This window comes from Panthera tigris, chromosome C1, assembly GCF_018350195.1.
Source record: "Panthera tigris isolate Pti1 chromosome C1, P.tigris_Pti1_mat1.1, whole genome shotgun sequence".
Lineage (NCBI taxonomy): Eukaryota > Metazoa > Chordata > Mammalia > Carnivora > Felidae > Panthera > Panthera tigris.
In genome coordinates, this window is record NC_056667.1 from 190514993 (window position 1) to 190532843 (window position 17851).

Here is a 17851-nt window from a genome sequence, read left to right on the forward strand (position 1 = left end):
TGCTTTTAGTGAGTGAATGTATGCATGCGTGGTTTCCATGTTATTTTCGCATTATCTGTGTGTTTGTTTTCTGTGCTATGGGACTCTTCCCACTGGCCATGTTTTCCACTCAGTTTGTGATAGTGACCTGTCACAGGATGGAAGCAGGGTCCAAGAATGAAGTCTAGTAGTTGATTCCATGCGGGGCCTGATAGAAAGTGCTAGCCATGTTCCAATCTGAGCTTTCCGTTTCCATTTTCTCCTGCCTCCTGATAAAAATCCCATGGAGATTAGGACTGCTGATTTCACTCAGTGGACTTTCCCATAGGGGAGTCTGACTCCACCCAAGTACCCTGGAAACCTTTCTTGTTTCTGATAAGAGTTTTCCCTTCCTGCAAGTGGAAGGAGAATTGGGTCTTTGTCAGGTGGACTCAGTGGAAGGCAGCCCTTCTTTGGGGGCGGGTACTGCTACTGGCGAAGGAGTCTCTTTTGCCCTCTCATGCTCATGGCTTTGAGCATTTGGATTGGGATGTGCTGTTCCAGTCTCCATCCAAGTGTGATGGATGTGCCCAGGGAGATCTGGTCCCAGCTGAAGGAAAATAGAAATGTTTCTTGTAAATAATCAACTGCCTCTATCATTGGTTGCAATACAGTTTATCTGGCAAGCAAGTTATAGCACTAGCAGTGTGAGTCATTCTAGAAATTTGACTCTTCCGTAGCTCCAGAAATGATTGAGGAATTTCTATAGAGCCATGCATATGTCTGCACATTTATGTAATATGCTCTGGACAGTACAGATTTCTTTTCAATGAGAATTATGGGCAGCACTTTTTCTAAGCTTATTTGAATTTCCTTGATTGTGTATATCACATTTGTCTGTGGCTGAAACATTTTTATCTTTTTGACAATTTTATGTTTTCTCAGCCGACTTGAGATAAGTCACGAAATTAGATATCTGTGAGCCTTAGCAATGCATTTTAGCTCCATTAGCAAATATGATAAGTGATCTATTCTTTTTGACAGCTTATTTCCATTAACAAGTAATTCTCATGGTAGAGGTCATCTCTGGGGCCCATCTCCAGAGAATCCTCCAAGAAATATTACCCCATTTGGAATATGTTTTTTAGAAGTGTTGTTAATAAGTGAACAGTGTTTCCCACACAGACATCATTTATAGGTGCCATCACAACAAATCACAGAAGAATATCACATGATAGCCGATTATACGGCCCAATTGGTGTGTTGACTTTCCGTGATAAATTAAAACGTGTTTCCTTTCTCTTCCTAATCTCTTTCAGCTATTTGAGCCCACAGAATGTGGAAATGGATATGTGGAGGCTGGAGAAGAATGTGACTGTGGTTTACATGTGGTAGGTATAAGAGATCTTTTCTGTCTTCAGCACAGTTCTTACCCAGAGCAAACAAGAATAGCATTAGTGAGAAGCCTATACTGGCCTTCTCAGTGGTCTTTCTCATCTATTAATGCTTAATCCCAGCTCAGACAGGTTAGAATTAATCATGTCCTTATGGCCCCATTCGAAAACAAAAACAAAAAGAAAAACAAAACAAAAAAACCCAAATGGGTTCTTCTAATCAAATCTCCTCCCTCTTAAAAATCCATAGCTCATATTCATCCCACTCAAATTTTACCAAATCATGAAGCATGGTGTGTGTTATTTTTGTCTTTATAAAACTAGATAGAGTCTGGGGGCACCTGGCTGCCTCAGTCGGTGGGGCAGGCGACCCTTGATCTCAGGGTAGTGAACGTTAGCTCCATGTTCGGTGTAGAGATTACTTAAAAAAAAAATCTTAAAAAAATAACTAGATAGAATCTTAAGAATGTGTTAGAGCTAACCAATGGTGAGGTGCCTGCTAAGAGATGAGCTTACTTGTTGGTAGACAAGCCTTTTCACAGAAGATCACCCTTTGATGAAAAATAAGGCAGGAAGGACTCTTATCATTGTTTAAAGTGATTACTTCCTAAAGTATTTGCTTGCTATTGTATAAGTCTCCCCACGTGGAGTACACAGGTGGAGACAGGGTTGAATGACCAGCCCGTAAGCTTCCTTGCTTACTCACGTGAAGTGTTTCCTCTAGGAATGCTATGGATTTTGCTGTAAGAAATGCTCTCTCTCCAATGGGGCTCACTGCAGCGACGGGCCCTGCTGTAACAATACCTCATGTCTTGTGAGTTACCTGACAATTTTGTCTTCCTTTTCATGGACATATTAGCTAAATATCTCAGTGTGTACATACAGCATTTTTAGAACTTGCTACAAATCTGTTGATTGATATGTGCCTCACAGTTTTGTACAATCAATAAATCTACCTAAAACCTGGGGGTCAAAACATCTACCTTTACTATGATTCACTGTCAACTATCCTACCCTTCAATACCTCCTTAAGAAATATACATATACTCCTTCCAAATAAACATTGAGAGTTGCCTTGAATGCGGATGAAAGCCACATTAAATGGTTGAATAGAAAAGGGACAATTCCTGTGGTCTTTTTAATAATAGTTCCTATAATAATAATAATAATAATAATAGGACTTAACCTTTTTCTTTAAAACTTACCCTAATTTATTTTGGACAATGAACATAAAACCTAGTGCTTACATTTTTATGTTTGGTTTTTGAAATTCCTTATAAAGGCAAGAAAGCTAGATAAGGAATGTTCATATGTGTATATATGCAGCTTATGTGTGTGTGGACACAGTTAACTTCCATCTTAGGACCTCCAGTGAGCTTTTGAAAAGTCACTTTTTAAACATTCCTTTTTCTCATTTATCAAACCTCTAATATTACTTAAAACCATAAATTTACATGATTTTATAATTTTATTCACTACCAATGTATGATGGCGTTTTAGGACATTCTAGCTTGATTGTCTTATGTTCCCCACCAGATTACAAATTGCTTGACATCGATGGTCTCTTCCCTTCATCTTTTACCCACCCTCTCAATGTGATTGGTGTCACTGAAAGGAGTTCATATGAATTCACTGAAATTTGATTGTGTACATTTAGCTACAGCAAGATTAACATCCAAGCTCATAGGTATAATCAGTGTAGACTGAGTGTGGATATCAATATTCACAGAGATCTTAAATGTTTGTATTTTAGTGATTTGCTCTTTTGTCCTCAACCACACAACTGTATCTTCTTCACATAATTGCCGTCACTTTGTTTTCCAGAAGTAATACTCTTGAGACCGTGGGTTTTGAAATCTAAAATTGAATGGCTTGGGTTAATGATTCATTTTACTACAGAGAGTGGTACCTGGACTTGCAATTTCATAAAAAGAGTTTGGTGATGGTTATGATCGTTGGTGAATAAAACAATACTATTTGAAATAGTAATTTAATACTAGCTCCTAATACTGAATTTTTATTTGCAGTTTCAGCCACGAGGGTATGAATGTCGGGATGCTGTGAATGGGTGTGATATTACTGAATATTGTACTGGAGACTCCGGCCAGGTATGACAAGCTGAGTTTTTGAACAATACATTTTACTTGCAAGTATCTTACACATTGGAAAGCTTTCAGTTTGGACTACGTGTGAATATGATTTAGTTTCTTTGTTTTTTGTTTTGTTTTACTTTGTTTTCTAGTAATTACTAGATCTCCACCATGCCTTGATTTTTAGGAATGTATCTTGTGTTTCTTGGGCCTAAATCTCTTTTTTCTTCCAAATTTCCCCTTCATGATTAGTTCTCTTTATGTGGTTTCTATCCAATGAATTAATCTTTCTTTTTGTCCCAACATCTAAAATAGTATGTTCACATTCATGAAGAATTAATGTACTGTTTCCAAACATCTTTAAACCACAAAGCCCTTTCTTGTAAGAAAAAAATGGGTTGGGGGGCGCCTGGGTGGCTCAATCAGTTAAGTGTCTAACTTTGGCTCTGATCATGATCTTGTGGTGTGTGAGTTCCAGCCCCATGTTGGGCTCTGTGCTAACAGCTCAGAGCCTGGAGCCTGCTTCAGATTCTGTGTCTCCTCCTCTCTCTACCCCTCCCATGCTCATGCTCTGTCTCTGTCTCTCAATAATAAATAAACGTTGAAAAAAAATTAAAAAAAAAAAAAAGAAAAGAAAAAATGGGTGGGATGCCCACTGTAGAAGGCACAGAACGAGTAGCACTGCTCTGATTGAAGGGGGATCACGAGCAGGGGCCCCCCTCTCTCAGTTCTGTCTCTCTCCCGCTTACATTGTCTGGCACCATGGCCCATATGCTTTCGTGTGGACTTCTTCACGTTAAAAATTATTATACCATTATAATTGACGTTGCCTACCAGCATTCCTTCTGTATACAATTTTTATGTTTTAAAAGTTTATATTATGTTACTTTAAGGCTTTATTTTTCATTCCAACGAACATTTGTCGAGCACCTGCTGTGTATGTCAAGCACTTCTGTAAACGTCGGGATGTGGTAGGGAACCAGACAGACAAGTCCTTGTACTCACGGGACTTACCTTTTGCTGGGTGGAGAGATAAGTGAACAGAAACATCTATGGTGGGAAGTGCTCAGTGTAAAATAAGATGATATAAGATGTGGGGTGGGTAGCGTTAGGTGGGGTGGTCAGGTGCATCTTCCTGGAGGAGTTGGCATTTAAGTAGAAACACAAATAAGATGGAGCTAGTCAGAAAACAGCGAGTAAGGAAGCCTATCTTCCTCAAGAAATGGAATGAAGGCAGGGATTACTGGAGAGTAGTGGGAAAAAAATCGAGAGGAAGTCAGCCATCAGGGCAGTAAGGGAGTAATAAGAATTTTGGGTTTCATTCTACATTTACCTTTGCTCTGACATGACTTCAAAAACATTTTCCTGTGCTATTACACAGTTTTTATAAATGTCCTTTTTACCATTACACGAAAGTCTGTCATGTGGATTTATCATTTGACTTGTGACTTGTTATCTAGTGGTGGATATTTGGGCTGTTGGCAGTTTTTCGTTATTATAATTAATATGACGGTGAACATCTTCATGCATCTTTAAGAGTGTTTCTTGTTCCTAAGGGTTTGCTCCTTAGGATAAATTGCCCAGGTGTGGAGTTATCTATTGCCAGGTACTGTGTTTTCCAAGAGGCTCCCAATAAGTAGAGTACAGTTGGAGGTCAAAATACCCTTTTTTCTATTGCACTGAGAGCTAAATGAGCCTCTTTCTAGATCCCATATTCAGGCTGTAGCAACAGGTTGTTGACAGAGGTGGGTCTGGAGCGACTTCTCCCTGCAAAGGTGGGTCCTTGCCTTGTATGTCTCTGTGGAACAGTGGGGAGAGTATACTTTGTGTGAGGAGGCAAAAGAAGAAGGCAGAACTGAGCCAAACTGCCCGGTAGTTCTTCCTCGCTTTGTCAATCAGTCAGGCAGTCTACTTGCCTGGAGCAGGTGGGGCAGTGGGGGGAGGGAAGCAAGTATTGGAACAGAGTAGCTAGAATTACACTGAGTTCCCTTGTGGGGGAGAGGGGTAAAGAGGAGAAGGAGGTAAAGGTTTTTAACTAGCCTTTTTGAAGATTCTCAATGTATATTATCTGAGAGTCCATTCAGAGGGACCCTTTTAAGGATGTGATACAGTGAAATATCTTCAAGCTATTTTGTATTGACTTTGTGCTTCTCTGTTTCTTCTCTTTAGATATGTAAATAGGTTTCCTTGCAATTTTCCTATGATATAGTGAAAGAGCGTAAGAACTGTGGGTTCTGTGTTTCGTGCCAAGTTTTATGTTTGGTGACAATCCCGATACACTGTTTCACTGGGTTGTATTTTTAGTTTTGTAGAATACTACTATTTTTATACCCATCATATATGGTTTTGGTTCTGTGTGTTCAGCTCTTTTCAACGTACAGCTTTTTTCATTTCAGGCTTTAATTCCTGAATTGCCATAGAATTTACTGGAAGTAAGGCTTTTTTAATGAGGGCTCTATGTTCTACTTAATATTCTGTAGCCTAAATTTTTAAAACATTCTTTTTGCCTCATGTGTATAAGGTGAAAATTATACTATTATACTATACTATTCAATTAATATCTCAGTGGCATATTGGAATAGCATGTTCTTTTAGCAATCATTTCCTTATATGACCAGAATGTGCCTGAAATAGATAATTGGGATAGAGGAAGCTAAGATCCGTCAGAACTCTGCTTTCTAACAGGCAGTGAACTTTGAATTTAATTGGTACTAATTATGATTAGGAAAATGGGATCTCTGAGAATCTCTGCATCTCTGCATCTCTGAGAATCAATGTCATTGGCAACATCATGACTTTGTCTTGTATCTCAAATTTTGCTTACTTTTGATGTTAGCATTTGCTTATCCGTTTGGGCTGGTTTTTAAATTCACGGTTTATCACAGAATAAACAATACTTGTGCAACTGAGAGAAATCCTTGGCAAACAATACCGGATGATATAATAAAGGTATTTTTGAAAGATGTGGGAAATGTTTCTCGTTAGCACTATGAAACATGGCATCTAAATGGGTGGCATAACACGATTTAAAATAAGCACGTTTAAGTGCTATTGCAATGCTGAAGCCTGCCTCGTGTGAACCTTCCTGCACAGCATGAAACTGGGGGCTAGAATGGCATTTAGAGATGGAATCCAGAGCTCTGCTCACAGCAGAACAAAGTATACAGATGAATGGTTCTTTTGTTTTAAGTGTCTCCAGAGAAGTAAGACATTCTGTAATTTCCCACGTTAAACATTTCAGTAATAAGCAACTCACTTTTATTAGCCTAAACTGAAAATAAATTGATTAGAAATCTTGTATGTAGCTGTGACAGTTTATAATAAGGGCTTTTTTTCTTTTAATTGGTAAGAATTCTACACATTTCTTTTTAATTGCGACCTCACAAAAGTCAAAAGTGATAAAGTAATTTTAGACCCTGGTATACCTATTTGAGTAGCCACATTTCTTTTGCATTTTTGTTCAGTGTGATTGTATTTGGCTCAGAGTAAGTGAATAATTAATGTTAGTTGATTAATAAGATAATGATTGTGTTTTGAGTGGATTTGGATGGATGAAAGAGGCCACTTTTTGTGGCCAGATCTCTGTTTTTGTGCCATGGGCCCAGTATGCTAGGTTTTAGTGCTGATAATTATGTCCTTTGAATAGTCACCATCAGATTGATCATAAAGCTGTGGTGAATGAAAGCTTATGTGAAAGCCAGTTTTTCTTTAGAAAGGGGAAAAACCAAAGCATTTTATCTCAGTGTTCCTCAGTAAGCTAGTGCTTCTTGGCAATTGTAAATTCTAAATTGGTTCTATTGCCTTTCTGTACTGAACTTGATAAACAGCTTGATATGTGGAGAACAGAGTAACTTAATTGTATCTGCGTAAGTCATTCATTTATTTATTCCATTAGCCAATACTAATTGAGCACCTACTCAATAATAATCGAGCCTGGCTTCGTTCTAGGTGCTTGGGAGGCAGCAGGGAACCAAACATAAAATCCCCGCCTGCCTGGAGCTCACACTGGGAGGGGGACAATAGACAAACGAGTAACATATATGAGCATAAGGTGATAAATCCTAAGGAGAAGGAAAAACCAGGAAATGGGGAACGGAGAACGCCAACATGGGAGGGGTCATAGTTTTTGAGAGCAAACCACACAGAAGTCTGGGGGGAAGTGTGAAGGAAGAGCAGGGCAGAGGCCGTGGGGGGGGATGCGTGCCTGGCAGATTTGCAGTCACATCAGTCACGGCAGAGTAGGGTGGGAACAGGGCAGCCAGTCGGAGGCTGTGTCGCACTTCAGGTGAGGGATGATGGCGGATTGGGCCGAGTGTTAGCAGTGGAGGTGGAGAGAAGTGGTCAGATCGTGATTATAGTTTGAAGGTAGAGGTAGGGAGATTTGTGGACAGACTGGAAGGAGGGTGTGAGAGAAAGAGAGAAACAGAAGACGACTTCAAGGTTTGGAGCCTGACCCGTTGGAAGAGTGGAACTGACATTTACTGACAAGGTGAAGACTGCGGGAGGACCCAGTGCCTGTTGTGTTTCTTATTCCCTTGTTTTACCTGTATGCATATTGCTTTTTTTCTTTTCACAATTGCTTTAAACACGGTACAAGAGCCTTTGGCTTGAACTGTCTTCAGGTCTCTCAAATGTGGCAAATAAAATGCATAGATAGTAAAACTTTTAAATTATTCAGGGTAACTTTTTGGGAAAGTGAAGTGTACTTTTTAAACAATGGTTTGATAAATAGACCCGGGGAAAGAAAGAACCATCCCGCCACGATTGTTCTAGTGACAGGCCTGTAGTTTGAGAGGTTAGAGATGTTTGGGGATGCAACACTGACATTGAGTTGAAAGAGTATTTCTTCTTTCTCAGTGATGTGGCCTATGGGTGAGCATCAGGGGTGTCGAATGCAGATCTGACATTTCACAGGGCTGAGAAAGGTCTTGTGAATTAGTTCCCCAATGTGTCCACTCCTACGTATCAAGGTGATTCATTCCCTTGGTTGTCTGTTTTAATTCCTTCTACTTTTAACTGTAGGCAAGTGAATGTAATGGTATAAAATACCCATTGCATGGATTAATTTAATTGTTATTTTTACCAATAATACCAAGAATTTTACCGAGAATAATTACCAAGAATAATTTTACCAAGAATTGGTTTGGATAACCTACTTAACGTTACTCATGTTTTTCTAAACATTCCCGATTATATATTCACCATGGTTGGTTTTTGTTTTGCATTTTTGTATGTTGTACACAGAATCTGAAGGTACTTATGTTGAACATTAACTAAACACATTATATTTTTCAGTGCCCACCAAATCTTCATAAGCAAGACGGATATGCATGCAATCAGAATCAGGTATGCTGGGTGATAAACTTTAAATGTAATTTTAAAAGGATTAGTTTGTGAGTTCTTTTTTTCTTTTTGATAAATGTAACTTTGAAGGGAAATTGCAACTCAAAGAACAATAAATTATTGCAGTGGTCTTCTAATTCAGCATTGCTTCATAGCATATCAAATACTAAATATAGTATTATATTTAACCCTGGTGACAAATTGTCTGATTGAGGGCAAGGGAAAAAAATGTAACAACTAAGGAATTACGAATTTAATTTATTGAGTTGTGACCCTCTTTCAATAACGCCAGCTTATTATGGGAAAGTCTGACTGTTATAGTGTGCTGTAATCTGTTATAATTAGGATTTTTTTCTTTCCTGAAAGCCATGTTGTAATGTAACATTCACACCCAAAAGAAGCGAAAGGTCATTCTGGAATCACCCAAGAAGTGTACCAACTTTTGTTTTCCATAAAATGTAAAATTGTAGATGATTAAGTTTTGACTTCAAGAGCTGTACCCTGAGGTCTGTTCTGGGTTTTAGAATTTAACTGTCTGTTGTACTTCCCTTAAGATGTTTGTGATTTTTATTTTCACTGAAAATATTGGGGTATCGAGTGAAAAAAAATCAACTTACCTAAAACAACAAAAGGAGATCTTGCAGTACAAATCTGGGGGAAACGGAACCGGCTGTGTGGGCCTCCTAATGTGTGTCGCTGTCCTCAGGGCCGCTGCTACAACGGGGAGTGCAAGACCCGAGACAACCAATGTCAGCACATCTGGGGGACAAGTAAGTCATGTTTTCCTGCTTGGTGGCTGCACACAGGTTTCTCTCCATACTATCCTGCACTGCCAGTCTTGCTGAAAGACATGTACAGCTTGGTGTTTTCTTTTGTTTTGTTTTATTTTATTTTATTTTATTTTTAAATGATTATTTATTGAGAGAGAGAGAGAGAGCATGAGCAGATGAGGGACAGAGAGAGAGAGCTAGAGAGACAATTCCAAGCAGATTCCATGCTATCCGTACAGAGCTGGATGCAGGACTTGATCTCAGAAACCATGAGATCATGACCTGAGCCAAAATCAAGAGTAGGATGTTTAACCAACTGAGCCTCCTAAATGCTCCCGGAGTGACGTTTTCAAAAAAACTCTAGGAAAGAATGAGAGTAAAGAGGACTGTGAGCGTGATCACAAAACCACAGAAAACAACTGTTCAAGCTGAGGACTTGTTATCAGAACCAAGTCGTGTCACTCAGTGATCTGGCTTTCAGAGAAGGGATGTCACATCCACTTGCAAAGATTGGGTTCAGTGGGATGGCCACATTCATTGTCGAGACACTTGCGTGATTCACCGTGTACCTTGGGTTTAACTTTTACCCCTCAAGTTAGCCTTCTGTTCTTTTACCCCAGAAAAGTACCAGACTTTTAAAAATTCTATAATTCTATTATCTCACTTGGAAGGGAAGAAATGCAGGTCCTTCCTGAGGGGCAGACACATAGAGATTGAGAACATAGTCATGACTCTCAGTACATTCCCTAAGTGTTAATGCACCCCTTCTCTTCCTGACATTTACAGTGCCTTTCCAGCGAACTTCAACTTCAGCCTTTGGGGGCCAGACCACAACAGAGAGAAAAGGGTCTGTCTTGTGGTGGAGGCTGGGTCACCCCCAAAGGAAAGAAAGCACATGAAGGGACAATAGAGCCCCTGCAGGAGTGATTTCAGTGTTAAATATCATTTAACTGAAAGGTTTACTTTCAGTGCTTCAGTTTTGACAGAGGAAAGATGATAGAGGCATATTTGTCTTTTAAAAGGTTTATAAATCAAAACCCAAGTGTCGATACAAAATCTTAACTGCCTAGGACTTTATAATATATTTTAATATTAATATAAAACAGACCTAAGGTTCTTTTTTTTTTAAATTTTTTTAATGTTTATTTATTTTTGAGAAAGAGAGAGACATAGTGTGAGTGGGGGAGGGGCAGAGAGCAAGGGAGACACAGGATCCAAAGCAGGCTCTAGGCTCTGAGCTGTCAGCACAGAGCCCAATGCAGGGCTCAAACCCACAACCCGTGAGATCATGACCTGAGCCGAAATCAGACGCTTAACCAGCTGAGCCACCCAGGCACCCCAGGCCTAAGATTCTTTATTAGTTTTCTGTATGCCACTTTCCCTAATTCCTGCTGATGGCCATTTCTACCTCCCTCCCTGAAACCCACCAAACAAGAATTTGGGAATCAGTTTGTTTTTCAAGTTAAAAACAGGGATGTGTTAGCACTGTCTTGTAGTAGCTTGCAAGAGCCAAGTGTTAAATTTTCAGGAATTTCAGAAGCCTGTTGCCATCACATTGACGGTTGAAAATTAGCCATGTGTTAATTAGACCATGGAAATTTGCACAGTGGTATTTACACCGTGGAAAATTGGCGTGGAAATTGGCAAATGCTATGAGTCAGGATTTTTTTTTTCTTTTTGTGGACAACCAGTTGTTAAGCATTTACCTGCACACTGCTGGTTGTGAATAACAAAGATGACTAACACAAATTCTCTTCTCTTGCTCATCTCCAAAAGAGGCTTCAGGGTCTGACAAGTTCTGTTACGAAAAGCTGAACACAGAAGGCACAGAGAAGGGAAACTGTGGGAAGGATGGAGACCGATGGATCCAGTGCAGCAAACAGTGAGTGGTCAGCTTCAGGGGCACAATGAGTGACTTGGAAGGCCTGGCTTAAATGTGACTTGGGCACAAAATAAGTGTTACTGATTTTTAGTAAACAGTCAACTATTGAAAATGTTAAGAGTATGTACTTTAAGAACACATTAGTCTATCTAGAAGCAAATGGCTATGGACTAAGCAGTTGCCGTGGCACAGACTCACAACATTTCTGTAAAACATTTCTCCCATGTTGTCTTTCACCTGATGCTTGTCTGAAAAGACACTTTGCCAAGTGTTAAGACATAATATTGGGTCTTAATCTGCTACTTTTGCTGGAAGGTATGGCCTATGAATGTACTAGTGTACACAAAGTTCTACAAGCACAATATGTGGATTGTCTATATTTCGGGGACAACTCAAAGTGAAGTGGTACATATTTTGGATCATTCCGTGAGTGCAATACCATTTGATTTAATTAAGCATCTAACGTCTATATCAGATTTTCCCCCACTTCTAAAAAGCCTCTAGTTAGTGCATATTGGAGGCATCTTTACTCAGGAAATGACATATTTTTAGAGGACACTGGTAATAGTTTTCCCTGGATTAGTTTAGGAAAGTGAAAATTGTGATTGTATGGTTTATTAAAGTTAACTCAGTGACATGATCTATGGGACCATTAAGTTATGGGCCAAATTTCCTTCATTATCCTTCCGTATCCATAAGGATTCTCCCAGTTCTGAAGCAAAGCAAGGAGTTTTTTTTTTTCTAGTTAACGACCTCTCTGTTGTACTTTATGAAACTTTGCTATTCCATGTACTCTTTGATGGTGGATGAGGCCTTAGGAGGCAACAAATCTTTGACCAAAATTTCTTTAAAATTAAACCAAAATAATAGAACGTAACTTCTCAACTAATGTCTCACAGGTGAGGCACAGACATTCCAAAATATTGCTTCTCTTTCGAAGGTGACAGACAGTAGGAGGGAGTGGGGCCCAAAGTAGTAAAAATGTATGTGGTTGGACACCTGGATTTCATTAGCTTAATGTCCTGGACAAACCTGTCATTTCTCTGTGTCTGTGTCACTTCAAAAAGTTTGGGAGGCATTGGATTGGATCATTGTAAAAGATAGCTTTTGAATATCTAGTAATAGAACATCCAACCCCCAAGGGGGTAAAGAAAATTAATGCGTGGTTTCTGAAATGTTTAAAAATCGGGATATATAACATGTAAGCAGAAAAGTGAATAACGCACAAATATTTAGTTTGCCAAATGATTATTACATGAATCTCCATGTCACTCCTACCTGGATCAAGGAATAGAACTTGCAGCATTGCAGAAAACGTATCCTTCCCTGCAAGGTGCCCTTGTCTCTCTCCCGGAGGTACTGCCATCCTTTTATGGCAATTACTTTCTTGGCTTTTACAGTTTGGCTGCCTAAGTTTTCATCCCTAAACAATATATTTTGCCTAAGGTTTTGGTATAAAAGGAATCATACTTCATGCATTATTTTCTATTTTGCCTCTTAAGGTCAGCATTTTAAGCATCTTCCGCGGTATGTGTCACTGTTCATACGTATTGTTCATTTGTTTTATTTTCATTCGTATTCATATTCCCATAACCATGATGTATTTCTCCGCTCGGTGCTATTTTAGGTTGTTTCCATGTTTTGGCTGTTAGGAACCATACTGCTGTGGGTATTCTTATACGTGTAACTTAGCGCACGCTTGTACATGTGTTTCTAAGGCCGATACCCAAAAGAAAAATGGCTAGGTCGGTGGGTATGTGTCTTTTCAGTGCCACCCAGATGATGTCACAGCTTTTCTAAAATGGCTGTACTAGTAAACCCAGCCGTCAGTAGTATGCACATGAGACTTTTGTGGAATCACATACTGACCAACACTTGGTATTAAAAGACGTTTTACTTTTATCCTTTCCGGTGGCATAAACTGCCATTTTATTTTGGTTTGAATTTGCATTTCCCTGATTGCAAATGGAATTTAGTACCTTTTTGTAGTACATTTGTAGTACATTTATCGGACATGGATTCCCTTTGTTTTGATGTGTCATTTCAATTCCCTGCCCTTTTTTAGGGGAGAGTTCATTGTTTACTTAACAAATAAGCTGGAGGTAGCTGCTCTCATGGGGGCGGGGGGCGCAGGCGGGGTGTGTGTGTGTGTGTGTGTGTGTGTGTGTGTGTGTGTGTGTCATTTAACAGTGTCTCTAAGGACCCAGATGATTTTGACCCCGTAGCATGTTGGAGTGTCTGTCCTTCTGCTTGTGAACTCACGATGGCAAGGTTGGATACAAAGGCTGCACATTCAAAGACAGGCAGTGTGAGAGTAGGAACAAAAGGTCTTCTCCCTGTTGGGCTCTGACCTCTTATCCAGAAAGCAACATTCTCCCCAGCAACTTCCTATCTGGCTCCTCTTCCAGTCACCACACCCAGGGGCCACTTTTAGCCCTATTAGGGCAGGACAGAGGGACAGCTAGGAAAGTGGCCGTAGGGGATGGGGGTGCCAGACTAGCTCAGACACCGGTCATGATCCATCTCTTGAGGTTGGGCATGTCGCTACCCAAACAAAACTGCGATCCTGTGAGCAAGGAAGGCGTGGGTCATAGCCAACCAACAGTATTTGAACACGTCTTTATTTAGAAGGAAAGAAAATATTTTCAATTTTTGAATAGATGTGGACTGAATAGTTTTGATTATTTGGAGCTTGATTCATCCTATCCTGTTCTGTTTTTGTTTTTATTTGACATGCTCAGTGATGTGTTCTGTGGATTTTTACTCTGTACCAATCTTACTCGGGCTCCGCGCATTGGTCAACTTCAGGGTGAGATCATCCCAACTTCCTTCTACCATCAAGGCCGAGTGATTGACTGCAGGTAATATATTAAATGTTTGAAAATCTAATGAATCACGAGAATTACAAATTCAGACAAATCAAATGAATTTTTTCTGTTTCTCACAAGAGGACTGTTGACTTTAATTTTATGATCACCTTTCATGTTTAGAGTTAAAAAACAAAGTTGTATATTGATTTGCAAATTACATTTGCTCAAAAATAGGACCACTTATTAGCAGTAGGGTCTTCTTTGTAATTATAACTGTTGAGTAGACTTACAGTGTCCATTTTGACCTATAGTTAAAGCTTTGAGCATTGTAATAGCTCAGGATTTGAACACTATGTGTGTTTTATTTTTTATCATAAAAAATAGACTTTATACTTCACGCAGCATATTTCTGCTTTAGAAGATGGTTTAATACTCATCATATAGAGCATATTTTTTAAGATGTTATTTATAGTTGTAGGCATACATTTGATATCCAATTATCTACGAGTATAGGGCACAGGAAGTATGAGGCTTATTTTTTAAATCACATACACATGGTACTGTTGTGGCCCCAAACACGTCTGGGATTCCCCTACAGAACTGCTTTTAGTGTCTGCAGACTTCTATCCGTAGTGTCCTTAGAGTAGCTAACCTTCATCTTCTGTGAGTGAATGTAAGATTTGGAAACATCCAAAAAAAAAAAAAAAAAAACAACTTTTGAAGAAGATTTAGTAAAGTGGTTGGGTGAGCAAATTGAAAACTGTTCTCTTGCTCGAATGATTGCTGGTTTTTGTTTCCTTTAAACTGCTCTGGAAACAATTCTAACCAGGTCCTAGACAAGAAGATCCTTCCTGGAATAAATTTGTAATCTAATTACTTAGACGCACATTCTTTGAATGTGTAAGTTTTCACACATCTTTAGATACGACAGCCTAATTAAATTATATATTCCAAACTAGTATATTGGTAAAATATTCAGCAAGCTACTCTATTAGTCTTTATAGCATTGATGATTCTTCAAATTCAGGTTTTTCCTGACTTTGACATTTTGGAAATAAATATCAGTAGAGAGGAATTGGTTTCTTTTCTCAACCATAAATAATCCTGTTCTCTAAAGTAATCATAACAATTTTCAAAATATTCTCATTTGCTACTTTGGCTCAGCATCTGCCCTTTGGTATCACGGCACACCTGAAAGCCTTGGAGCGGCTGATGTAAAAGCCGGCTTCTTTTGTTCTTAGGCAACTCACCCTTAGTCTTCATGCTGGTCTTGACAACAAGTGAAGATTTAGGATATACTTTGTGCCGATGACATTTTTTCCCCAATGACATGCAGTGCAATAATGGCAATGAAATGTATTTCCTGTCCTCCTGTTCTTTTATTGAAGGGAGGTGGGAAAGGGGGAAAGGCAGGGAGAGGTGGAGAAATGCCAGGAGCCATCTATGTCCACTGACAGCCTCTTTAATTTCATGAAGAGCAAGCCTCTTTCATGTTGGCTTTCTGTTTCTAACTATGGTGCTAATGGTTGCATGAATATCTTTCTCCTTTTAGTGGTGCTCATGTGATTTTAGATGATGATACAGATGTGGGCTATGTAGAAGATGGAACGCCATGTGGTCCATCCATGATGTGTTTAGATCGGAAGTGCCTACTGATTCAGGCCCTAAATATGAGTAGCTGCCCACTTGATTCCAAGGGTAAAGTCTGTTCAGGCCATGGGGTAAGTAGGCATCAGTGTTCCAGTTCAAACCTTTATTCTCTGGCATCCTCAAAGTTCACAGTCGTCAGACTTGCATTTCAGCCGTTCTCCTTTTGCGTCTGCTGCCAGTGTCTATGCACTATGATAATTTCCAGACTATCCTCACCTGCTAAGGATAATACCCATAGGTACCGATATGGTTTTATTTGTGTTGTTTGTTTTATCACTGGCTATTTGTATGTCCCACATTGTCTATACCTTGCCAGCTAAAGAGGTGGAAGAAATTGGTAGGGTTCCTAAAAGAACTGTAGACCCCACGTGAACTACTTTGTGCCATTCAGGATAACTTTAGTCCTCTCAGTGTTCCCTTTCGGCTACTCAGCATGTGTACTGAGTATCTGTGTGTACAAGATCACATAGACTAGATGTTGAATCACTGATATAATTCACATGTTTAGAATTGTATAGTTCTGCTCCACCCATTGCCAGCTGAAGAGAAAATGCTTTCTCCACTCACACCTGTGTTTGTAATTCTGTGAACAAGGTGGGCAGACACTGCCTGGCAAACTGAGACTTAATATCTCGACACAGATTTTAATAATTATTTAAATTAGCTTAGTAAAAGAAAGACGTTTCAAAATTTATACAGACTTTAGAAATGGGAAAAAAATAGACATGAAGAAATTGAGAGTGATAACATAAAAGGAAAATGCTGGAAGGAAGGCAAAAATAATCAAAATATAGCTAGCTAGCAGAGGACGTGGAATACAACAAGGTAGAGAGGCCTTAGAAGGAAATGCCTAATGACTATTCAGGGTTTTGGGTTTGGTTGAATCCTAGGCTCACCAGTATAGCTTAGTGATTTAGAGCATGGTTTTGGAGGCTAGAAAGAACCATGGGTTTGAGTCCTGACTGTGCCCCTTGGTCTCCTGGTGACTTTGGGTAAGGCACTTACCTTCTCTTAGCCACCAGAGTGATGGGTAGTATGAGGATTAAATTAGATGCTATACATAAAGCACTCGGCACAGGTACCTAGCACATAGTGAATGTTCAATAATCACTGTTAAAAGCACTGGACAGACATTTCAGTTATTTCAGTTACCTCTCTGAAAACATCATAAAACTTAATGTCTAGAAAGGCCCTTCTTAATTCTGTACTTTTCCTCTCACTTTTTCATCCTGTTAAATAAAAGGTCAGATTCAACCTTGTTAATCACAATCATGCTATTATAACACTTCAGATTAAAAAGCTACTTATACCAATAGGCTGATATTCAGTTTATCATCTCTAATGATCTGTCTCTGAATGTATTTCACAGGCAGATAAGAATTTAAACACCTCTATCTCTAGTTTGCATGGTTGTTTATTTCATCTAAATTACAAGTCCATTCCAGCATGCTGCTTGGTCACCAGGACAAGCAAAAGGAGACAACAATCATTCTAGGAGGGTCTTCAGCCTGGCTGACTGAGAGAAGGGTGATACCAAGGGCAGGCAGGGGAGGTGGGTGTTGTGCTCATTTGGACGTGGTGAGGTAAAACAATGCATTGGTGATTTATTTCATCAGGTGTTTAATCTCTGGCCCTGCCACTGGAGCCCTGTATCTATTAATTTCTTGAATTAAGCATATGTTTCTGAAGTATGTTCCTAGAAACAACTACTTCTGAAAAAACGACATTGTCAGACATTTGTGTAAATAATATCAACATAAACAATTAACATTTAATTTAAAATTTTCTTCCATTTTGAGGCACCTGGCTGGTTCAATTGGTAGAATATGTGACTCTTGATCTCAGGGTTGTGAGTTTGAGCCCCACGTTGGGTGTAGAGATAACTTAAAAGTAAAATCTTAAAAAACATTGTTTCTTCTTTCAATGGGTATTTTTCTATAATTAACAAGAAAAC

General features: G+C 39.2%; 1 protein-coding gene across 15 annotated transcripts in view; it reads left to right on the top strand.

Moving 5' to 3' along the window:
• The window catches only part of ADAM23 (ADAM metallopeptidase domain 23), a 318624-nt gene that overhangs the window by 249704 nt on the left and 51069 nt on the right, over positions 1 to 17851 (top strand). For all 15 annotated transcript variants that reach the window (XM_042995172.1, XM_042995171.1, XM_042995173.1 and 12 more), the window contains 8 exons: positions 1278 to 1349; positions 2077 to 2166; positions 3380 to 3460; positions 8738 to 8788; positions 9492 to 9555; positions 11332 to 11437; positions 14179 to 14298; positions 15800 to 15968. In XM_042995172.1, the coding sequence (XP_042851106.1) occupies positions 1278 to 1349; positions 2077 to 2166; positions 3380 to 3460; positions 8738 to 8788; positions 9492 to 9555; positions 11332 to 11437; positions 14179 to 14298; positions 15800 to 15968 (753 nt within the window). The remainder of the gene's footprint in view (positions 1 to 1277; positions 1350 to 2076; positions 2167 to 3379; positions 3461 to 8737; positions 8789 to 9491; positions 9556 to 11331; positions 11438 to 14178; positions 14299 to 15799; positions 15969 to 17851) is intronic.